Raw genomic sequence first — 17,672 nt, forward strand, 5'->3', positions numbered from 1 at the left:
ACCGCATATCCCCGGAGCAATATGGCCTTAGTTGCTAATGGTCCTAAAAACCAAATAACAATAACAACAACAACGACCTTTTAACACAACTGCCACCTAAATCTTCTCTAAATTTACTTGTAAAAATTGAATTCAACATACAAAAATGCCTTCCTGATGAAACAGCATCTAATGATTGTCAACCTAGATATTCAGAAATCATTTGATACATAAAATACATATTCTCTCTCATGGCAGCATTCTTATATTTGTGCTATACCAAGCTGTTTGCACAAAATATTTGAAAGGATGGTACATAAGAGACTCACCTGGATTCTAGACTCCCAAAATCTTGAAATCTTCAGAAAGACTTGGCGTCATGGTATTATTAAAAATATGCATCAGTTGGGGCTGAGAGGCTACCTTCCTCAAATAATTCAGATCTTTTTAAAATTACTCACCTTTCAAGTCTGATATCAAAACTGTTTGATATCGGACTTGAAAGGACTAACCATCTGTTTGAAGAAGCTGAATATCCTGCAGTATGTATGTGTCATCCATATCATGGGGTGTTGATATTATAGAGCTCTCATCAGGTCCCGCTTGGACTATGGCTCTCCAATGTATGACTCTGCAAGGAAAAGTACTTTAGAGTGGTTAAACGTGATCCAGTACAGTGCTCTGTGAGTTTCTCTAGGGACTTTCAGAACCTCCCCAGTTCATAGTCTTTACATTGAAGCCCACAAACCTCCTTTACATCTCCGGAGGAAAGCATTACTTCTCCTGTATGCTACAAAAATTCGTAGTCTTTCTTCTCACCCTAATTGGAGATGCGTATACGATACCCAATTGGGAATCATTTTATAATAGTAAACGAAATGAAAACAGACTTGTTCCAATCAAACTTAAAGAACTGATTCAATCATGGAATATAGGAATCGACAATATATTTCAGGACATGAAACCATCAAATCCATCTTGGGCAAATATTCCTGCAATTTACGATGACTATTTTGAACAATGGTGAAAGAACACCTTGTCTCCCTCCAATATCGCACATTTACATGAAATTCACTCTCTTTCTAACTCACAGGCACGTAAGATCTATACAGATGGATCAAAAACTGAGACCCAAGTAAGTACAGCGGCAGTCTTCCCCTCGTTCACCACTTCTGTCTCATTGCCAGTAGAATGCAGTATCTTCACTGCTGAACTCTACACCATAACTTAGCCCTAGATCATGTTACTGAACTAGATATTCTTGCCGTGACTGCACTAGCTGCTACTTTGGAGAGACTGGACGTCGGCTCGAGAAACGTCTCTCAGAACATAAAAAGGACGATCCGTTTGGCAGATGTGGAACACTCAGCTATTGCCGAGCATGTCTGGTCAACCCACCACGACATTGACCCGCACTGCGATGTCGTGGTTGTGGACAGGTCCCACCATTACCTACGGCGCACCTGGTTGGAATCGTTAAACATAAAATGCTCAGATACCTCTGAACAGGAACAGTGGTTGTCAAGTTAACCCCATCACAGAAGCAATAATTCTGTCCATAGACAAACACTGGCCACGCCACCACCATACGTCACAGCCACAAACTGCAACCTCAAACAATTAGCCACGTGCCTCACGCACCAACTTGGCAGTGCACATCTAACTGTCATTTAATATATATTTTCTGTTTAACTGAAGAAGGCTGTCTATCAGCCGAAAGCTCTTTGTATATTAACTGTTCTTTGTATGTATGTTCTAGTATTAAACCGCTCTGAGGAATCATAATTTTTTCATTTCAATAATGTTACTGAACTTTTAATTACGACTGCTTTAATATACACTGACTCACTCAGTGCTGTCTCTGCTATGAGTAGTAATACCAACCCCTCTCACCCTCCTTCCTCTCTCTCTCTCTCATTTCCTGCTATCCTAGAATGTCAGAGTTTGGTTTCTCTCATTACGAGCAATTAACTTAGAATGAATTTGTCGTAATAAAGCAAATTCATTCTAAGTTAATTGCTTTTAATGAAAACAAAGTGTGACATTCTGCTGGATCCTGGGGAATTCTGGGATACCAGGAAATGAGAGAGAGATTTTGCAGCCAAACAACCAGACTCTACCATTTCACTGACTTTTCAAGCTCCATACTCTGATTACAAACATGTTATCTATAAAGCATGTTACAATAGCTGGTCACTAATCTATCCAGGAAACAAACTTTACAAAACAAAACCAAACTCAAAACTGTGGCTCTCCAGCTTCCAGAAAAGCAGGTGAGAAGAAATAATTCTGACAAGGCTAAGGATTGGGCATACTCGTCTTTAGTCATCTGTATATATTAATGAATGACAGCGCTCGCAAAGCACATCATGTCATATACAACTGACTGTTCACCATTTATTAGTAGACTGCGTTCAGTTTCTAAATATCTGTTCAAACACCTTTAAGTCATCACTAACATTATTGCAGATTCTTGGAGATGACCCTAATGAAACAGAACTATTTAGCTTTCTAAATTGCGTAGGAATATATCATAAAATATAACAGTTATTTTAAATAAAGTCAGTATTTCATTATTAACCATTAGAAAGGCACAGTATGGCCCTGGCAGCCTATATGTTGCTGAACTCCAACACAACAGGATCAGTTCTGATGGGATTCTTCCTCTTGCCCAGATTACAAACCTGAGGAGGCATAAACTCAAATTGAGGAAAGACAGTTGTAGAATAGATATGCAGAAATTTGCCTTTAGCTAGCGGGTGGTTGATTGCCAGAACAAGCTTCCATCTGTCATTGTGGAAGTTGATAGCATAAATAAATTCAAGGAAGGACTGGATAAACTTTTAGAGCAAGTGGATGTTTGAAATGGGATTTTTTTTTTTTTTGCCTGATGCTGTATAAGTTTGCTTTCTTGGATCATATGCCTTTACTAATGCCAATTTATATAGTTCTTGAATTTATTCCAACAACCAACTAACCTCTGGCTAAGGCAGCAAATTTCTGCACATCTGTCCTGCAACCATCCTTCCTCAATTTGAATTTATGCCCCTCATGTGTATTATATCAGCAAGGGAAGAATGCCATCAACATTGAGCTTACTCAATCCATTCAAGGCTTTAAAAGCCTCAATCAGAAATCCCCACAGGTGCCTAGTAGTAGCAGTGGCATGTGATGCAAGAAAGCAAGTGTATGAGCTTATTCAGCATCAGCCAAAAAAAAAAAAATCACACCATTCCCTCCAAATGCCCGTCCAGTTCCTCCTTAAATTTATTCAACATATCAACTTCCACGATGACAGATGAAAGTTTGTTCCAGCAATTAACCACCCGCTGGCTAAAGGCAAATTTCCGCACATCTATTCTACATCTGTCTTTTCTTAATTTTAATTTATGCCCCCTTAGGTTCGTAATCTGAACAAGAGGAAGGATCCCATCAGAATTCAGTGTGCTCAACCCATTCAAGGCCTTATATACCTCAATCAGATCACCGCGCAGGTGCCTAGTCTCCAGCCACTGCAATTTGCAGAACTTAAGCCTCTCTTGGTAAGAGGATACATTCATTCCCCTCACCAATCTTGTTGCCCTTCTCTGTACACGCTCAAGTAAATCTACATCCTTCCTAAAATGAGGCCTCCAGACATGTACGCAGTACTCAAGGCATGGCCTGACCATTGCCTTATACAGAGGGACAATCACGTCCTTTTCCCTGCTAGCAAAATTCCTATATATCATTGACAAAACCCCATGACCTGCCCTGGCAGCCAGTTTCCCTCTGAATCACAGCCTTTTAAAATGCACTGCTTGCTTGATGTTTCTGGTGCAATCATGGATGGGACATGATATAGCCAATGCCAATGTCTCTTTGTGTGTGCGCAATGTAAGGAGTGTGAGGAAATGAGGCGACAACTCAGCATTGTTATGTGCCTATATGAGAGCTAGAAGGACAGGGTGGATGCCTCGAAGGATCTAAATTGAGGGTCCCGTCAAGCTCTCAGCTGCCCACATCAACGCCAGAGCTTGCACTTGATCACCACCAACACAGCGGCAACCCCCAAGGCAGAATGCGCTGGTCCCACAGAAACTAGTAGTTGTTGGAGACTATTGTCGGGGAAACGGGAAACATGCTTTGTAAAAAGGATAGGTGAAACAGGACCAGGGTATGTCGGCCAGGGGCAAAAGTTGATGACGTTGTAGAGCAGATATCATCTTTTAAGGGCACAAAAGTTGTACACGTTGGCACTAATGATATTAGGAGTAGGTGACTGGCAGAATTACTTAACAAGTACAGGTCACTGTTGAATAAAAGCCGTGAATTAGGGTTGAATTTGAAAGTGTCTGCAATTCTGCCCAGACACGATAGGAGGGAGTATATGACGAGAGCCTTGTCGATCAGTCCGGCTCTGGAAAGATTGTGTAAGGCTCAATGAATAGAATTTTTTTCAGCCTGGCTGTACTTGTTAACAGGAGAGACTGCTTCTACAGGGATGGGATACGCTTAAATAGAAAGGGTGCAAGAATATTTGCTGATGCTATCGAGGCAGTGATAGGTGGGTCAGAAAACTGCTAGCTTTGCTGCGGATACAAGGACTAATAGATTAACAGTAGCCACTGGCAGAGGTAAAAGTGATTATTGCACTGCTTCTATTGGAATGAGTAGCAGCCTGGAAAACAAGATGCAGGGTATTTCAGAGACTGCTGTGAATCACTGCGGTACAAGTAAACACATGGGTTGTGTTAGGGTAGCTAAGAATAGAAACAGGTGCATGTATACTTGCATGTACACCAATGCTAAGAGTTTGGTAATTAAATTTGATAAATTTGATGTATTGCTCAAAACATCAAAGGCAGACATTGTTGGGATATCAGAGACATGGTGTCACACAGATATAACGAATGCAGAACTAGAATTTGGGGAGTACAATGCTTACAGGAAGGGTTATGCTATTAGTTAAGAAACACATAAAATCCAAGGAAGTGAAGCAGTTGACATCGCTGGACAGTGCAGTGTTGAGTCAGTTTGGTGTGACATAAGCATTGGGAGATCAAAATTGAGAGTAGGAGTTTTAGGCTCTAACGACTCTGATGAGTATAATAAGAATGTACAGGGAAATAGAGTGGGCCAGCAAATCAGAGAGTCTTATAATGGGGATTTTAATTCCCAGATATTGACTGGAATTTATGGGTTGGTCACTCACACACTAGCAAGGCTTTTGTGGATTTATTGGATGATTGTTTTCTACATCAGCATATTCGGAAGGCAACTAGAGGGAGTAATACTCTTGATCTGATAATCAGTAGTGATTCTTCATGCATTAAGAATCTGCAGATAAAGGAACCACTAGGTGGCAGCGATGAGTGCACAGAAGTGGGATTTACTCAAAGAGGTAACTACCATCAGGGGTAAAGGGAAGGGTTTTTGCTTTCGTAAAGGTGACTACGGTGGTCTGAGACAGTATGTTTAAATTCTATATGGTGGGACCAACTGATGATGTTAACAACAGCAAATTCAAAATGGGAAGCATTCAAAGAATTTACCTTGGAAGCTACTAGGCTTTACATACCAACTAAGAAATATTGTTCAAGGTTTAGGCCTAAATGGATGTCAGATGAACTAATGAGACATATGGCAGAGAAGAAAAATGCATGGGATGCATATAAATTAATGGGTGACACAGAAGCTTATGATAGATCTGGTCTGTAACCAAGTCACGAAGGAGATTAGACAGGCAGAGGCAGATTATGAGAAATCCTTCGCAAAGGATGCAAAGAAAAACAACAAAGAGTTCTTTACCTATGTAAACTCTAAAAAGAAAGGGATGAATCAGATTGGTCCACTGGATATTGATGGTTCAACTATTGATGATCCTGCACAGGTGGCTAATAAACTAAATGAGTATTTGGCATCTACATTCACCCATGAGGAGTTATTCAGGGAGGGAATGACAGAGGTGAGTTAAATGATTTTGTAATAACTGAGAAAAGTGGAGGAGAAATTGTTGAAGTTAAACATAAAAAAGGCACCCCAGGGTGAATGGGATCTATCCAGTTATATTAAAGGAGGCAGCAAAGGAAGTAAGCAAACCTTTAGTCATAATTATGAAAGCTTCTTTGGACTCAGCGGAGGTACCCATGAACTGAGATGTGCAAATGTTACCCCAATTCACAAAGGAGTATCAAAGGACAACGCCCTTTTATCCTCTTTTGTGATAATAATATTATAGACCTGTTAGTTTAACTTCTGTTCCAGGAAAATTAATGGAGGCACTGGTTAAAGAAGCACTGCAGAATCATCTAGACAAGACTTCAGTAATAGCTTAGACACAGCATGGTTTTGTTAAGGGGAAGTCTTGCCTGACCAACTTGATTGGATACTATGATGTGGTCACAAAGGAACTGGATGCAGGGAATAACTTTGATATCATATATTTGGATCTTAGAAAGGCTTTTGATACTGTTGCACATGGAAGACTGCTGAACAAATTGGTGCAGTGTGGCATTGGAGGCAAACTGCTGCTATTGATAAAGGGATGGTTGAGTGGGAGAAGACAGATAGTGGTAATCAATGGACACTGCTCATTGTGGATTAATTTTATTAGTGGAGTCTCTCAGGGTTCATTGTTTGATCCATTGTTGTTTTCGATATTGATGTTGGTATATCAAGCTTAATGTCCAAGTTTGCAGACAATACGAATATTGACAGGGTTGTTAAAGTCACTAATGACAATATGCTGCTGCTGCGACAGGATCTAGAAAAGTTAAGTAGATGGGCTGAGAGGTCTCAAATGAAGTTTAACATTGACAAATGTAAAGTACCACATATGGGAAGCAGTAAACCCAGAGTGACATATCAATTCTGTGGTACTACACTGACAGTGGTAGAAAACAAAAAGGACCTGTGGGTAATTGTGTAAGCAGATATGAAGTTTTTTGAGCAGTGCAGACGGGCTGCAAGAGTAGCTCATAGTGTCTTGTCAATGATATACAGGAATTTTTCTAGCAGGGATAAGGAGGTGATTATCCCCTTGTATAAAGCAATGGTCAGGCCACACCTTTAGTACAGTATACCGGTCTGAAGGCCTGATTTTAAGAAGGATATAGAGCTGTTGGAACAAGTACAGAGATGGGCAACAAGATTAGTGAATGGAACAAAGGGTTGTTCTTATGAAGAAAGGCCTAAATTTTGCAAATTACTGTGTCTGGAGACTAGGCACCTGCGAGGTGATCTGATTGAAATGTATAAAGTCTTGAATGGTTTGAGCATGCTCAATGCTGATGGCATTCCTCCTGTTGCTCAGGATAAGCACCTGAATGGGGATAAATTCAAATTGAGGAAAGACAAATGTAGGATAGATGTGCAGAAGTTTGCCTTTAGCCAGCAGGTAGCTGATTGGTTGGTGGAACAGGCTTCCATCCTTTGTTGTGCAAGTTGATAGCCTAAATAAATTTAAGGCTGAGCTGGACAGGAACGAACGGAGTGGTCAAATAGGAGTGGGTTTTTTTTTTTTTTTTTTTTTGTTTGGCTGATGCTGCATAAGCTTGCTTTCTTGTATCATATGCCTCTACTAGTACTAATGCCCTAAATTTGAGGAACTCCTCAAGCTCTCAGCTGCCCACATCAAGCCAGAGCTTGCACGTGATCATCAGGCAACACATTGGCAACCTACAAGGTAGAGTCGTTGTTACTATTGGTATTCCGTCATCACCAAATACAGAGGATGCGGAAAGGTCAGGGAATGACCACCGCATATCCCGGACCAATATGGCCTTAGTTGCTAATGCTCCTAAAAACCAAATAACAACTATTGGTATTACTGGTCATGCAATGCATGACTTGGATGCTTGGAATGCATACCACTGATCCAAACAGAAATCTATAGAAAGAAAAATCCTGCTGGGCTAATGCTTGGAGGCATTCTGTACTGCTTAGCAATCTTATATATGTATATTAATATAAATTTAATTCAAATGTTTTGATTTTAAAAAGGTTTCTTTTTCTATTTTTCTTATGCTTTTTTAGTAATATCTCTATTCAATTTTCTCAAAAAAAAAAAAAAAAAAATCCTGCTTTCCCTATGGTAACACTTGCCAAACTCCAGTTGTTCAAAAGTCAAATTGTGGTAGTAAAGACATAAATATATGCCTGGGATATGGTTCACCCTGGAAGTGGGAAATATCCCACATGATGAATGTTAGAGGACCAAGAAACTTGTGATAGCTTCCCGACCAATGTTGTTTGATTCATTGAAATCTATCCATTTTGCATCTCTCAGTATAAGCTTGAAATGTTCTTCATATTGGTTAAGACTGATGAAGAAAATGCAGTTTTGAAAGTTAATACTTGAATGATTTTTATTTGTTTTTAGTGTATCAATTTTTACCAGATTTTTATGTATTCTATATGTTGTAATATTAAACTTGGATAATGCTAGCAAAAATCTCCCCTGCTTGCTATGTCTTACCAAGTTTATGGTATAGCATATTAAAGATATGTTTGGTTACTAATATGACATTATTTTTTAGAATATAATGACCATCCTTACTCTAGTCAGTACAATGGTAGACAGTTGCTTAAATTATTACTAGAAGTTACAGAAGAAATTCAGGTAAGCTTTTGTTTAATGAAAATCGTTTTAAAATTCTTGTAAAAAATTGATATTTAAAGACATTTGATTTTAACTGACTCTTCATCTACAATCCAGTATAGGCGCCTCCGTAGCCAGGTGGGAAGGAGCAGCAGTGCGTAGCACATGCTTCTTGATTAGACCAGGGTTCGAGCCCGTCACCACCAAATACGGAAGATGCAGAAAGGTCAGGGAATGACCGCCGCATATTCCCGGAGCAATATGCCCTTAGTTGCTAATGCTCCAAAAAACAACAACAATCCAGTATATTTGATGTAATTTGCACATTATATCATTGCATTTCTTAGAAAATAAACTATTATTACTGCTAAAAGTTTTTCTGCTGAGAATCTCCATTACCATATTTATTTGTAGAGAGCCCTTAACTGCTAAATTATATTAATATTTGTAGAGGCAAAATAATGGAAGGAAACAAGCCCATAGAGTATCAGCCATAAAAAAAAAAAAAAAAAAAAAAATCACCTGCCCATCATTTCTTATAATTTGTCCAGTTCTTTGTATAAATTTATTCAAACTACACACTTCCACTCACCAGGTACAAGTTTATTCCAACAAGTAGTTATTCTGGCTGAAACTTAATTTCTAAACATTGATCCTACAACTATCCTTTTCTAATTTAAACTTATATCCATGTATATGTGCATGCATGCATATGTGTGTGTGTGTGTTATTTGAGGAAGAACAAGAATGCCATTGGCATTTAGTTTACTTAATCAGATCACCTCATAGGCATCTTAGTTTCTAGATGTTGCAGTTAATAGAGTTAAAGTCTTTCTTGTTAAAGGTATCCTTTGGCTGCCACAAAACTGGCAGACTTTATCACCTGACTTCTTCTAATAAGCGATTCTCAAAAGATCATGTTTAATTAAACAATTCCCATAATCTCCAGTCATCTTATTCCAATAAGACATTGCATTGTCTTATTGGAATATGATGATGCAGGTGGTACAGAAGGTTATGGCTGAAAATATTGCCCTAAAAGTGAAGCTGGAAGTGCTGTTAGGTGAGCAAGTCTCATCTATAAGGACTTATGCTGCTGTAGTTCGTCCTTCAGAACAAGAAAAAGTCAAAACAAAGACTATAATCCTGAACTGAAGACTAGGACTGAGAGATACCAGACTAGTGACTAGGTAAAAGCAGAACTGGTGGGTGGAATCGCCCCAGTTCTGCCGACAGTAAGAGTTATTGCTGTTTGTCCAATCCGAAATCGGAATGTGGCTGTTGAGGCCGCAACCGAGAATGATATTAAGAAGAGTAGGGACTGTGCTCAACTACAAGAGATGGGGCTGGAGGTAGAAAGGCCCATCGGACAAAATCCTCAGCTTGTGGTGTTTGAGGGAAGCATAGAAGTCACTAAAGAACATTTTCTAGAACTATGGAGAAGGAACTTGACTGATGCTGGTTTAGCAAGAGATCAAGTTTTTTATGAGGTTACAGTGCTGTCAAAAAATAAAGCAAGAAGTTCTTCTGATATTAACTATGTGCTGGAGGTATCCAGCAGTGTTAGGAATACTTATAAATTGCTCAAGAATTTATGTTGAGAGTAGCTCTCATCAGGTCTGTGACTTGTTGACCCAGTGTTATTGATGTATGTCATTCAGCCATGTGGCCAAGTATTGTGAGGCAGAAGAGTTCTGCGGGTATTTGCTAGACGGGGTGATGTGTATAGGAACTGTACTCTGAAAAATGAAACACCAAAGTGTGTGAACTGCTGGAGGGAAGTCGCCATCGGCTCATGAGGCTGTTGATAAGATCTGCCCAGATTATGCCTGATTGGTCAATATCTTGAAAAGGAGGACTGACTTTGGTGGTTAGGTGAGGGATCTCTTCGGTTGGCGGCAACGGCCTCTGCTGTATATTTACGATGGTTTGGCTCCATCTACCAGTGCCTGTGGATGTTCTGTTAATCGGAATGTCAGATAAAGGGTCAAGGGCCAGGAGTCCTGAGCTGTGTGTGGCTCTGAAGTGGAAATTTTTCATACAAGTTGTAGGAACTGTAAAGAGAAGGATGTCTTCTCTGATTGAGTCGCTTAAATGAAAATAGATTTAGATCAGATCTGTTTTTTAGTTGTCAGACTGGTTTGTTAGATATGCTGACCTATCTCCTTGTGGTAGGAACGGAGATGCCGTCCAAAATGCGAGGCTAAAGGTTGTTCAAAAACATTTTTTATGTTCTTTTAATAGTCAAGATTGACAGTTAGCATTAGTTGGGGTATATGATGCAAGAAAAAAAGCTTATACAGCATCAGCCGAAAAAAAAAAACTTTCCCATTTCACCCACCTGGTCACTCCAAATATTTGTCTAGTTCAGCCTTAAATTTATTTAAGCTATTAACTTCCATAACAGCAGATGGAAGTCTTTTCCAGCAACCAACTACTTGTTTGTTAAAGGCAAACTTTTGCAAATCTGTTCTACAACTGTCTTTCCTCAATTTGAATCTATGTCCCCTCAAGTTCTTAGTCTGAGCCGGCAGAAGTATCTCGTCAGCATTGAGCCTGCTCAAACCATTCAAGGCCTTATACATGCCTTAACCAGATCACCTCTTAGGTGCCTAGTCTCCAGATGCTGCAACTTGCAGAACTTAAGCATTTCTTCATGTGCACCCACTTTGTTCCTCTCACCAGTCATGTTGCCTTTCTCTGTACTCGTTCTAGCAACTCTACATCCTTCCTAAAATGAGGCCTCCAGACCTGTACGCAGTACTCAAGGTGTTGCCTGACTATTGCCTTATACAAAGGCATAATCACCCCTTGTCTCTGCGGCTCCGAGTGCCAAGTGTTAGTGTCCAAGCGATTTTTCCTGAGTGATAAATAGTGATTTTCTCAGCAATCTCATTCTGTTTAATTTCTAGTGCTTTTCAAATTTTAAGTTTATTATAAGTGGTTCTGTACTTTACAGATAGTGAGTAAGAACTCAGAAGGGGAAATCGCCTTTCTTTTTCTTAGTATATATATATTAATTTTCACTGACAAACTAATTTTTCCAGCCACTTGGTCACTAGGTAGCACTGCTCCTGCCTCCACGTGGTGGGGCTGGTAACCTGGGGGAAAAGTTATCCTCCAGGGCAAAGATGAACAACCATGGATATAAATGACTATCCTCCTCTAGAGCCTTCTAGCTCAAGGCCAGAGACATCACTTGATAATGAACTGAACCAACCCAAAAGGCTTCATAGGGAAGCACAATGCCATGACTTGGCAAATTTTTTGGTAATTCAGATTATCCACCCTATCCACCCAACTTGTGGGAAAGTTATCGCCACTTCTAATTCAAAGATATTTGGAATCCATCACCAGATTACCAAAAATGGTCAAACTACGAATTGGAAGACCTCCTGATTGAAACAGCTTCCTCTAAACATTCTGAATGGCTGCTAAAAACAAAAACGTTTGGTACGCTCCCAGTATCTGTAACTCCCCACACCATAAATTCATCCAAAGGTGTTATCACAGAGTGGGACCTACTTACAGTCTCTGAGGAGAAATAGTTCAAGAACCTAGCAGTCAAAAAGTGATCAGTGCCAAATGAATTATAACAAAAAAAGATGGAAATCTCGTTCCTACTAGATGCATCATCTTAACATTTAGCTCTCCAGAATTGCCATCCACAGTAAAAGCTGGCTATTTAAATTGCCGAATTTGCCCTTACATCCCAAACCCGATTTGATGTTTTAAATGCCAAAAATATGGACATTCTCAGCAGGCGTGCAGAGGGAATGCCATTGTCCAATTTGTGGATCAAAATACCATACAGAAACAGATTGTTCAACCTCAACTCCCATTTGCCCCAACTGCAAAGGAAACCATCCTGCTTTTTCCAAATCATGTGAAATGTGGAAAACTGGAAAAAAAATCCAAAATGCAAAATTGAACATAGTCACATATCCTGAGGCACGCAGACAGATTATGTTGACTATGCCTAGTTAGTCCTATGTATCTCACACCCAGAGGTATTCGTCAACTGCACTTCAAACAGATGTGTCAATTCCACCCAGCACTTCTCTTGGTAACTGGGTTAAAGCTACCCTGTCAACATCTGGAAAAGACACTCCTAAAACTAAAACCAGTGAAGCCACTAACACTCCAATCAGTATTCCAACTGATACTCCAATGGTCTTGAGTGACATACAGAATTTGAAAACTACTAAAGATTCAAAGGAAACCAAAGTACCCACTAACAGTATGGAAGTGGATGAACACCAAGGTTATGAGGAACCTGTCTTGGAACTTCATGCCTATGACACAATGGATACTGGACACCCCCATGTACCCAAGAAAAGACCGGAAGAAATGTCCCCTTACAAAAAAAAAAAAACAGTCGAACTAATCTTCCTGAACTAAACCCAAATAATGCAAAGCATCATATAATGGAACTGCAGAGGACTAAGAAGCCATTCAGATGACTTGAAGGATTTACTCACCCAATTTAATCCCATAGGCATATGCCTACATAAGGTATAAGGTATGTTCGTGTCAGACGGCACCTGGGATTTCTCCCATCTCCGCGTGTGTTTCACTGTATCGAGGACAGTACACTGTCAAGCCAGAGACTTGAAAGTGTGTGGGTCGTGTCTGTGCAGTGTGATATGTTGTGCCCATTGTTTATCCGGCTAATTGGCCGCCAGGCCCGTAGTGGGGCCCGACGTTGCCCATACCCTGCCACGTGGAGGCTAGCCGGGTGTATCCAGTATCACAACAATTTGCTCTGGCAGGTCCTGCCACCTAGTTTCCTGGGATTTCAGTGGCTAGGGCCTATTTAAAAAAAAAAAAAAAAAAATTTTATGCATTTGACATTAATGCTTAATGGGATTGCTGTTAGGAAATCGCTGGTTAGGGTTGAACACTAAAGAGATGTGTTAAAGGCCAAATAGGTCGGGCAAAATTTTGATGTTATTAAATTTAGACATGTAACGCTAGATAAAAGCTGATAGTGTTAGATATCTTAGAGATTTGCACAAAACCGGTAGAATTTAGACGTTGGTTATAATTTGGCGGCATTGTTAAGGGGTGTACTAGGTCGATTTAGTGAGAGAGAGAGGGGGGGAGATTGAAGACTGGGGAGGAAACAGATAGAAGAATAGGGACGGATAGAGTAGGCATCCCCAAAGAGGTCAGTGGAGACGAGCCCCACCAGGCGAAATATGGGGGGTAGGCAGGGAGGAGAGGAGACAGAGATCCGTCTCCTCCATTCCCTGCCTGTGGATGGGGTTTTAAAGGGAACCAGGTTAGAGTACCCAGTTCGGATCGCCAATGGCGTGTTGGCAGCAAAGCCGCAGAATGTCTTCGTCGGTGTCATGTCCAAGGAGTGTCGAATCCGGTATGAAGGTCCAGCTGCCCATCCCGCTCTGGGGGTGGGATATGTTAGCTGGCAGTGGGGAACCTACCAGGTGAAGGGGGGGGGGGACACACACATTTACTTCATTCGTAATGTGCATTCTCACTCTACTTGCATTCTTTTTTTTTTTTTTTTTTTAATACTTTTTTCTTATTTTATAATTATTTTTTTTTTTTTTTTATTTTATTTTATTTTTTTTTTTTTATACTTTTTTCTTATTTTATAATTTTTTTTTATATATATATATATATATATATATATATATATATATTTTTTTTTTATTTATTTATTTATTTTATTTATTTTTTTTTTTTTTTATTATTTCACTCAACTCATTCATCTTTTTCTCACACACCAGGAGGGGATGCAATGATGGGTAGCGTAAATTTAAATACTAATTAAAACCAGGGTTAGTGTGTACTTAACTTAGCATTTGTGGTTTGTGTTCTTTTCTCTCACGCTTGCACTTTTATTCATTCTTCTAGCTCTCATCTCATTTATTCGACTCTTTCTTTCTGCACTGCATTCTCTGGGCACCGCAACTTACTGTTATTCTTCAGTTGTGGTGCAGGCCTAGCTGCAAGGTTTTTTTTTTTTTTTTTGCAGGCCAGGGGAGAATGCAGTGATAGTGTTTATGTGGTTTGTAAATGTTTGTTGGTACAATATATATAAAGTAATGTAAGTTATTTTTAACTTTGTATTCTTTTGGCCAATTACATTTGCTCTTCTGCTCATTCCCATTCACTTTCTCTGCATGCATTCCCATCCCCCTCCCCTACACTGGTTTGGGGCCCCAGGTTCCTACACATGGCATGGTAGTCATGGGGAGTTTTGTTATGTCAAGTTTCTGTCAGGGTGCAGAATTCTGCTACCCTAACAGTTTTTAAGTCATCATCTGGTCGTGGTGGGAAACTTGGGCAATTTTACTATTGATTATTGTTTAATTGCTGGGGGGCTGAATTGCCATTCTTTGCATTGCTCTGCGCATTTCGAAAACTTTCTGTGTGAAAGATGTAAAAGCTTTATAATTTTGCTCTTCTATGATGAAGAGATGTTCTTCTCCCCTGGGAAGGGGACCAATCTGTGCTATTAGCTCTGTTCTGGGGATGTCATATATTATACATTCATAGAGAATGTGTGCCCAGTCTTCACTTTCGCCACAGGTGCAGTTTGGGTCATCGGTCAGGCCTAAGGAGGTTAGTTTCGCCTTTAGGGAGCCGTGCCCTGTCAATATAAATGATGTAAAAAGTCCAGGGGCATACCACTTAGGTGGCTTTGGGCTGACCATTGACACCAGTGGCAGAAACCGTTTGGTGACCAGACCTCTGGTTTCCTGCTCCCACTTTGTTTGCCATAGCTCGTGGAGCTTTGTGGCTATTCTTTTTCTTTCATCATTGAAGGTATTGGTTGTATCAAGGGCTATCCCCAGAAATTCTGTGGGTATGCCCTTTTTAAATCTATAATATAAGCCTCTTTTGGCTACTTCCAGGTAAAGTGGGAGAGTTCCGGCCAGCAACTGTAGTGCAGGTGTGCTTACTGTGCGACATGCTCTGGTAATAGTGAGTAGTATTGTCCTTTGTATCGATTCTAATTTATTCCTATTTCTTACTATGGCCGAGCGGATCAACCACGCACCGGCTCCATAGGTGATAACAGGTAGGAACATTGCACGGTATATGATTGCCAAGGTCTTTCTTTTGAGTCCCCAGTCTGCTCGACTGATCCTGGCAATCATACCTGCATAATTTCGCACTTTCTTCGCCAAGTAGATCAAATGGGGGTAAAAAGTTAATTTTGAATCAAAGACCACTCCAAGATATTTTAGTTCTGTTACCATTTTTATAGTGATTGTGTTAATTTTGATTTGTGGACGTCTTCTTATGTCCAAATTACCTTTTAGAAGTATTTGTTTGGTTTTTTCAGGCGATATTTTGAGCATGTGCATTTGTGCCCATTCCTGCAGCTGCAAGAGAGCGGCATTTGATCTTTGCTCTACAACCACTCGTGAGTTGCCTTTTACAAGGAAAATCATGTCATCTGCAAAGGCCAGGCTTTCCACGGGGCCCAGATCCAAGGCCAGAAATTCATCCAGAACAATGTTCCAAAAGAAAGGGCCAAGGATTGATCCCTGCGGGCAGCCTTTATTCACAGGGCGTGTCAATTCCTGGAACCTTGTGCATACTGAGACACTTCTGTCTGTAAGGTAGCTGTTTATTACCTTATAGAGGTTTTGTGGGGCATTTGCCTGGCGAAGTCTCCTAAGGACACTAGGCCACCACAGTGAGTCAAATGCCCCAGCAAAGTCAATGGAGATTGCCAGCATATATTTCTCCTCTGTGTTTTTAACTGCTGTCAGTAGGTGGTGCATGGCATCCTACGTAGAATTGCCCTGCTTAAAACCATACTGATTGTTGGAATGCAAGCCTGCTTCTGTGTAATATTGAGCTAATCTGCTGTATATTAATCTTTCGTATATTTTCCCTAGTACAGGGAGTAGGGCTATTGGTCTATATGATTTGGGATCAGTAGGGAGTTTTTCAGGGTTTTTCAGGATTAACCTTAACACAGCTTGTTTCCATATTTTTGGGAATATACCTTCTGTCATACAGTTATTATATAGTGCTATTAATTTATCTGGTGCTATTTCTGCTAATTTTTTGATAATCTCAACCTCTAAGAGGTCAAAACCTGGGCATTTATTGTTTTTGGTTTTAGATAGTGCTATTTCTAAGTCTTGTATAGTGAACAGAGGTTCAATATTGGCATTGTCATATTCAGTGTTTTCTTTTATAATGTCGAGTTGGGTGGGGGAATGATTTCCAGTTTTAGTCTGAATGATACTGTCTAGGATGTTATTTACAGAATCCACCCAACACAGGGTTGGGGTTCCATCTGGTTTGACAGTAGTTTCTAAGACATCTCCTCTTGGCAGCTTGTTGGTCACTATTCTGTAGACAACTCCCCAAGGGTTATTGTTTCCAGTAGTTCCCACCAAGTGCTTCCAGCATTCCTTTTTCTTATCTCTTATGAGGGCTGTATACTGATTCCTGAGAGTTTTATAAGAATCTCTCAGTGCATCCATCTCATTTTGTGACCAAGATGTTCTGGCTCTTTGAAAATGTCTCCGTGCCTGGTGTACCCTACTTCTGAGTATAGTCAGTTCCGGACACCACCAGGGAACTGTCTGCTTCCTCGGTTTTTTCCGTGGGATAGACAGGGTTGCTGTTTTTGTTAAAATGTTTGTCATAGTCAGTGCTTGCTCGTCCGGGCTACAGTTGCCTGATCTAGACCACTCATTTTCCTGTTTTTGCAGCTCAGCTGCTGTATGTTCTGCAAAAATCTGCCAGTTTGCCTTTTTAAGGTTATACCTTTTGATATCCAACAGAGAGTGTTGGGTTGTTTGTAATTGCCTGTTTAGTTTGAAGGAAATGGCTGTGTGATCTGATGTGGTCCAGGCTGGCTGGACACACCAGTCTGTGATTTTATAAGCTATTGAATTGGTGGCAAGAGTGATATCAATGTCACTCTCCCACATGGTACTGCTAAAAGTCGGGAGGTTGTTTGGTTGGTTTAGCACTTGAAAGGGTGAGGTGGCTATATAGTCTGAAAGTATCTGGCCGTTGTGTGTGCCTGCTCTGTCTTCTGTACGGCTATGCCATAAGGCTGACCGGCAGTTGACATCAGCACACACGATGATATTTGCAGTAGGTAGCAAGT

The 17,672-nt window shown here is 40.3% G+C and overlaps 1 protein-coding gene across 1 annotated transcript in view; it reads left to right on the forward strand.

Moving 5' to 3' along the window:
- Nucleotides 1–17,672, forward strand: part of LOC150087284 (uncharacterized) — a 137,326-nt gene that overhangs the window by 26,313 nt on the left and 93,341 nt on the right. The window contains exon 3 of the mRNA XM_090371947.1: nt 8,499–8,581. Within this exon, the coding sequence (XP_090228073.1) occupies nt 8,499–8,581 (83 nt within the window). The remainder of the gene's footprint in view (nt 1–8,498; nt 8,582–17,672) is intronic.

The sequence above is a fragment of the Mastigoproctus giganteus genome, chromosome 4 (assembly GCF_048544385.1).
Source record: "Mastigoproctus giganteus isolate SK-2022 chromosome 4, ASM4854438v1, whole genome shotgun sequence".
Lineage (NCBI taxonomy): Eukaryota > Metazoa > Arthropoda > Arachnida > Uropygi > Thelyphonidae > Mastigoproctus > Mastigoproctus giganteus.